The sequence below is a fragment of the Leiobunum rupestre genome, chromosome 6, assembly GCF_980474605.1.
Source record: "Leiobunum rupestre chromosome 6, qqLeiRupe1.1.hap1, whole genome shotgun sequence".
NCBI lineage: Eukaryota > Metazoa > Arthropoda > Arachnida > Opiliones > Sclerosomatidae > Leiobunum > Leiobunum rupestre.
In genome coordinates, this window is record NC_143389.1 from 50,366,427 (window position 1) to 50,373,525 (window position 7,099).

Here is a 7,099-nt window from a genome sequence, read left to right on the forward strand (position 1 = left end):
GAAATAAAGTTAATTAAAAAAATTATCATTTGCGGCCCAAAAAAAAATAGTTTCGTAATCTACGCGTCAAGTGCTACATTCTCCGCCAAAAAAAAGCAAAATTACATGAGGCCGCTGTAGTTCAATTTTGCCCGGAAATGTTCAAAATATACCATCTTTAAAGTAAAAAATTTTGCCTTGTTTAATTGATTGTGCCCTTACAAAATGGTATTTAGTATGGCCTCCTCTGGTAATTCGTGCTTTTTAAACTTGTATCATTGACAGGTAGGCTATAAGATATTATTTTAATTCGATTGTTTATATTTCATAGAGATTCAATAATTTTTTCATCAAGAAAATCCATCAAATTAACATATACATTCTCTCAAATATAATTGTGTGGTTATATTTTTTTCTTATTATTATTAATATTAATAATAATACAAGTCAAATGTAATAAAGGGAATTTAGAAATTTATCAAATATTATCGTTTAAATTTTGGGATTTTGCTAAAGGCATTTGTACCAGAACTAAAACCCTCGACAACTAAACATTGTTTTTGTCAATACTAATACTTTTTTTTATAAATTAGAAATGTCCAATTGACCAATTTATATATATTTTATTTGAAAACAAAAAGGTTAAAATATTCCCAAAAGTGGACTAGTTACTAAAGGAAAGACTTTTTTTTTTTACATTTTTATCTTATTTTACCAGTTACGGTTCTAATTTTTACAAGTTTACTTACAACAAACACTATAGCAATCTACAAATTTAATTTTTTTAGCGATAATTGTTAACATTTTGTTGAAATCCAAAATAATTTTTCCCAATTAAAATAATTTTTTTGATGGATATGTTCTTCTTTATAGACTTTTTAATTGCTTAAAATTTTTCACCAAATAGTTTCTAAATGCTTAGATAAATATACTTTAAATAGCATTTTCTTCATGAAATTTTGTTAGAAAGTTACTTTTTTTACATATACCGCTATGTAAGCCAATTTTGGCACACTAATTAGACTAACATTTTACAATCTAATTTACTATGCAAATTTCTATTCCATAATCTTTTCTTCTACAAAATATATCCTCTTTTTTGATTGTTTTTATTATGGACAATTTCCAAATGGTATTCTTTCACGCTAAAAAATAAAACTTTCAGCTTTTTCTCCTTCTCCAAACTGAATACAATGTGAAAATTTACGCAGCAAACGAAATATACAACCTCCTTTTATACACTGAGATTTAAGATTATAGAACAAAATAAATTTAAATGAAACCTAAATAAAACCAGATAGAGAGAACTTGGATAAAACTCAAAATTTTTATATAAAGTTATATTCTAAACAACAGCTACGGCAGCTTCACACCGTCCTGTAGATATCGGGGCAGATTTTCTCCATTCATTCTTCTCAGGGTCATAAACTTCAACGTCGTTTAATGTCATTGGCACTGCTGATCTATCCATTCCTCTCCGACCCCCAATAACGTAAAGTTTTCCATTTACAGCAGCTGTTTGAGCTCCTGCTTTGCATAACTTCATGGGAAGTATTTCAGACCATTTATTCTACAGAGATGCAATTATGAGCATTTTGTGTTATTTTCTTCTTATTAAATAGATATGAAATATACCTCTTCTATAGAATATCTCTCAACGCTGGACAAGCATGGTCTGGAAGAATTAGTACCACCAACGGCGTAAATGTTGTCCCGAAGAAGAGCTACCCCAACATGAGCTCTGGGGGTAATTAAACTGGCCAAGGTATTCCATTCCCCAGTTACAGGATTGAAGCTTTCGACCATATCCATGGCTTCATTTAACTCGCTTAGTCCTCCAATAATATATATCAGACCTTCATGGGCTACTATCCCCATTGCAAACCGAGGATATTTCATTCTACCCGCAGAGGTCCACGTGTCTGTTACAGGATCGTATCTCTCGATTGAATCTCCAATTTCGGCTCCTACCCAGCCGCCAATTGCGTAAATATAACCATCTAAAGCGCAAGCTCCAAGAACAGAGCGTGTCTGAGACATGCAACGTATAGAACTCCATTCCTGCCTCAGGGGATCGTAAGTTTCGCAGGAGTTATAGATCATGGAATCACTTTCACCACCTTTAAATGAAATATTCCTGGGCTTTATAATTGCTATTTTGGAAAGAAATCTGGGCAGATTTTACCTAGGACATAAATGAGGTTATACAACACAGCTACTCCGTGTCCGCTACGAGAATTTCTCATGGATTTAATTGTGCTCCACTGATCCTTGCTGACATCTAGTTTTTCAACTAAGGATAAAGTGTGGCTCTCATCCCAACTTCGACCCCTATCGCGATTATATCCGCCAATGATATAGATATATTTTTTCGCACACATGCGGGGCTGCATTCTAACATCAAATTCTTGGCAGAGACGTTTGTCAAGCTGAAGTAATCTCATGTGAGTTTTATGATCTTGTACCAGTTTGGTGAGAGCAACCTGAAATAACATCTTGATTAATACAATACATTGTTTTGTGGTAAATTGAAAGTAATAACCTTTAAGCTCAGATCGGGACATTCCTCAATAGCTTGATCTAGCTGCTTTTCTGAAATAACTGGCAATCTTATAAGCTCCATAAGTTCAAATATATGCTTTCTTCTGTTGCTAGCATCTCTAAGAATCCAATCCATGACAAACTGAAAGACTTGATATTCATTTTCAATGTTGAGACCTTCACTACGGATAAAATTTATTAGCATTTCTTTGGGAAGATCATAGATTTCTTCCTCTTGCAGAACTTGGGTAAAGCATCTTTCGATGAATCTTTTAGCTTCCAACCTCAAATGCGTACAAGAATGCAGTTCAGCAAAACGATAAATTCCGACGCAATTAGATGGATGTAGCTCTTTCCTTAGGAAGTTGCAACAAGCCTCAACTACGTCAGGTAACTCAAGCATATTAGAAGCTGCCAATAAATCCTGTACATTTTCTTGATGAATCTCTATCTTTCCCATATACATAAAGTCTAACAAAAGGGTAAACACCTCTGGAGTTATTCCATGAATCTCTACAGTTTGTTGTTCATCTTCTACTAATCCACTGCTAAACATAGCTTCGAAATACGGACTGCCAGAGGCTAAAAAAGCCTTGTGGCAATGAAACGCTTTTCCATTGACCGTAATTATCACATCACAAAATTTCTGTTTGCTTCTCAACAATTGCATATTATTCAACAGCTTTAGAGGATAGTCCTTTGGATGGTATATATCAATACCCGTACTTTGATTAGTTTCATGCCTTCCATTAAATGGCATTTGGTAAGCGATATTATTTCCTTGTCTATGATTAAAATCTCTATAGTTAGTCCTATTATGTCTAATTCTTCTTCTACACGGCTCCATTGCAAATAAAAATTCAGGCGAAAATCAGTAGAGAACCAAAAGATTTTATACTTAGAAAAGCTTCATTCAGGGCTTTTAGGCTTAGTTTTCAAAATGACCTAAATTTCAAAATTACTCTCGAAAAAAGCCTACAAACTAGAAATTCCTCACAGCAATTTTTTTCAAATTTACTTAAATTAAGAAAAAATTAAATGGAAAACAATAACGACTATAGAGATAATAATATAAATTTTGACAGACTTTTGTTTACATTTCCATTGTTAGTAAACAAACAGCTGATTTATGAAAGAATAAGACCAACTTCGTCATGATTGGAGGCTTTTGAGATATAAGGTTCGCAAAAAATTGGCAGTTTACGGTACTTTTTATCGCCATCTGCTGCAAAATAAGGAAATTCTATTGAAGGTTTTTAATCTGTGATTGGATTCATGGAATGATAATGAGGTGAAGAAGCGGAAAGCGTTTCGGTGAGACTTAAAGTAGACAAAGTTATTTGCACTGTATATTTGATATGTTTTTGTAATTTTTAATAAAAGGGAGAAACGGTGTACGGTTTGGCTCCTAGCTATGGATGTCTACACCAAATATGTTTCGAGTTACGCGTTTCTTAAATTACAAATGCGCGAAGACCAAATTTTTATTCTACTAAAAATGCCGTTTGAACTAGAATTAGTTGAATCAGTCTGGACAAACTAATTGGCCTTTAAAAGTTGTATAGTCTGAACGCCACTTTAATTATGGTTCTTATTCTTATTGATCATTTAGTAAAATCCGGCTGTAGAACCATGTCGGCAATAGGTGGTTTTTTTTCGCCCGTTCTGGGTTTTTTGAGCAGGTTCAAAAGTGTAGCCCTATGACGTCATTTTACTCCAATTCTATCTTGACGAAAAAAACGAGTTGGAGTAAGAAGGGAGTAGTTAGAGGTTAAAGGTTATATATTTTTGTTTTTAAAATGGCGACCGGTGGTGAGATCATCAATATAGGACTCATTTTTCTTATTTCCTTAATAATAATAATAATCAGCTAGGCTAATACCCAAGGCACCACCTTAGGTCTAAGTCATCAAGCAACTTTTAAAGTCATTAAATAGCATTTAACAATTGGACATTCGTTATTAAAAGCTTGCTACATGTGAAGATGTTCAAAACCCGTTATGTTTTCGTGAAACGAAATTTAAGCAGACGAATTTTCTATATAAGCTAGATTACTCCCTCTACACCTCCTTTCGAGGAGGAGTAAAAAGTGTAACGATTGAGCTCTGGAACAAGCGAACAAAATTCGGGACAGGGTAAATCTTACCCCGAGAACAGGCGAATAAAACGTTTTAGGGTAAAAAGTTTACACTTTTTGTCCTCGGACAGGCGAAAAAAAACCACCTAATAGAGTGATATCGGCGCGACGTATGTCGACGCCACCCATGTGTTTTCCTATAGATAAAAAAACTGCCCTCAAAAAGGCGGCCATAGTCCAAAGCTACAGAGCGATACTACTCTATGCATAGACATTTCACAGAAAATTGGCTTAAAACGCAAATTTCCTAGTAATTTTACGTAGTTTTAATGATGAGGAGGTCCATTAAGTCTCGCCGATAGCTCAACAGTGGAATAGCCGCTGGTCCACTTCCAATTCCATCAGTCTGATGGAAGTGGATGGGGGAGCGACCAGGATCCTCCGTAAGGCGGTGTTTTGAATCGTATCCAGTTTAGCTAGCAGTGTAGCGGGCATGGTGACGCATAAAACGGGCTTGAGCTAGCGTGAACGGATGACTTTAGTATAGAAGAGCCGCAGAGCTTTGTGATCCCCCCCCCCCTCCCACCGACTGGTGGACACCGGAAAAGAGATCGTCGATCGAAGAGATAGATCATCAAAGACGACTCTCAGATGACGTGGTCCTAGTCAGTGGGCTACGGCCAAAGTAAAGCGCCAGGTGTGGAGGAACGCCTTTCGCCTTCGTAAAATGCACATAGTGACATTTTAGGGACTGGAAGTTGATCTCCCAAGTGACGCCGTATCCAGAAATAGTGTCCATTGCCAGCTACATTTTCCGCCAAAGTACCTGATAGACCGGGCTCGTGGCCCAGACAGCGCGTTCTTCCGCGTATGCTCCCCTTGATAAACCGCGGCCGGGCATAGAAGCGCGATTTCATAGAGCATCACACTGAACAAAATTAGGCTGATCGTGCTGCCTTGAGGGGCGCCCCTGGTTACTGGGGAAGGACTCCGACCACACCGCACTGGCCCTGCGTCCCTAAAGAAGCTTTCAGTCTACCGGAGCGCCTGATATGGTGAACGCTCCCAAAAGCATCTTTTAAATCAAGGAAGATGCATGGCTTGGCAGTGTTTCTTTGACGCTAAGGCACACTGAGCCGTGTTTTCGAGCTGAATCGCATTGTCCGTCGCCCTTCGGCAATTACGAAAACCTGATTGTTCGGGAGGCAGTACATGGTTGACCTCTAGGAACCAAAAGAATTAGTAGCAAAATGACATGCTTCCACCGAGCGAGCCTAAGTCCATCCGCCCAGAGATTATTGTATAGCGCCAAGAGCCATAGAAATCGGAGAAATAACTAGATGTGGCCCGATTAGAAGCTGTAGCTTTGACCGTGTTTTTTGTTTGGCGGATGACAAAAGTAACGTCATCTCTGTACCTTGGAAGTTAATTTTCTTAAATGTTTAGGCCTTCTTTATGGAAACTCGTTATTGATTCATCGGGGTCTTTTTCATTTCCCCTAACACCAGAGGTCAACGAATTTTGCTCGCATTACATAACCCGGCCACCTGTATAAAAGGAAATAAAAGTCGTCAGATGTCTTAGGCCTAGGGTGGTGCCTTGAGAGCAAGCTGTCAATTTAAGGATCTACGTTTCGAAAGGAAAATAAACCATTAAATTCATAACGTTCTTAGTACTTTATCAGAAATACATGTTTTTCTGACTTGATAGGGTGATATATTTTATTCTAAATATTTATGGTTACTTTATTATTTAAATAAGTGAGTTTGTGGTATTTTTGGCTGTCAACCTATCAGCATCAATAAAGTTAGGAAGGTTTAGGCTTAGATATCAGTTTCTAGGCTTAGATGAAAAATTCCAATTAGAAATTATAATTTCAAAACATATTTCAAGTTATTTATACATAAAATGTGACGAAGAACAACTTTCTAATTGGAATTTTTGCTCCAAACGTAATGGTTATCGAGATAATCTTAGTATGACCTTGAAGACATGGTTCAAGGTCATACAATTTTCTGAATATTAAAATCTCCTACCATGATGCGATTGTCTAGCAAATTTCGATAATGTAGCACGACTTTATTTGGAGTTATTAGCGCTGTCTTGCAATTTTCTCTTTTGCGACCTTCGTGATTTTGGTAAAAATTTTATCGACTTATAGTCGAATACGATCATGTTCACGCTATGTAGGCATAAAACGTAACGGGGAACACTTTTCTAATTGGAACCAACTTTCTAATACTTACGGTTCTCGAGATAGTTTTTAGATTACCTTGAAGACATGGTTCAAGGCAATCGAGGTTATCATTCTTCTTTGGCCCCCTGCACGAGCTACGTAACATAAAAATTTTAAATTCTTAGAGAAAACGGTTTCTGGGATATTCGCCCTGGATCGTTTTTTAGTGGACACCATGTACATTTTAAGTTTCGTGAGCGTTCTAATAATTGTTAATTAGGAATTTTCTATTTCTCATTTTTGTTGCTTTATTAATTTTATAACGT

At 36.6% G+C, this 7,099-nt stretch overlaps 1 protein-coding gene across 1 annotated transcript; it reads right to left on the reverse strand.

The window, feature by feature from the left end:
* Nucleotides 1–537: 537 nt before the first annotated feature.
* LOC149941369 (actin-binding protein IPP-like) lies at nucleotides 538–3,516 on the reverse strand. Its single transcript, XM_090178530.1, has 4 exons — nucleotides 2,522–3,516; nucleotides 2,165–2,462; nucleotides 1,615–2,099; nucleotides 538–1,549 (listed from the first exon to the last, which is right to left on the reverse strand). Exons 1-4 carry the CDS (start codon nucleotides 3,365–3,367, stop codon nucleotides 1,325–1,327), a joined length of 1,854 nt encoding a protein of 617 aa, XP_090034656.1. The 5' UTR covers nucleotides 3,368–3,516; the 3' UTR covers nucleotides 538–1,324.
* Between the last annotated feature and the right edge of the window lie 3,583 nt (nucleotides 3,517–7,099).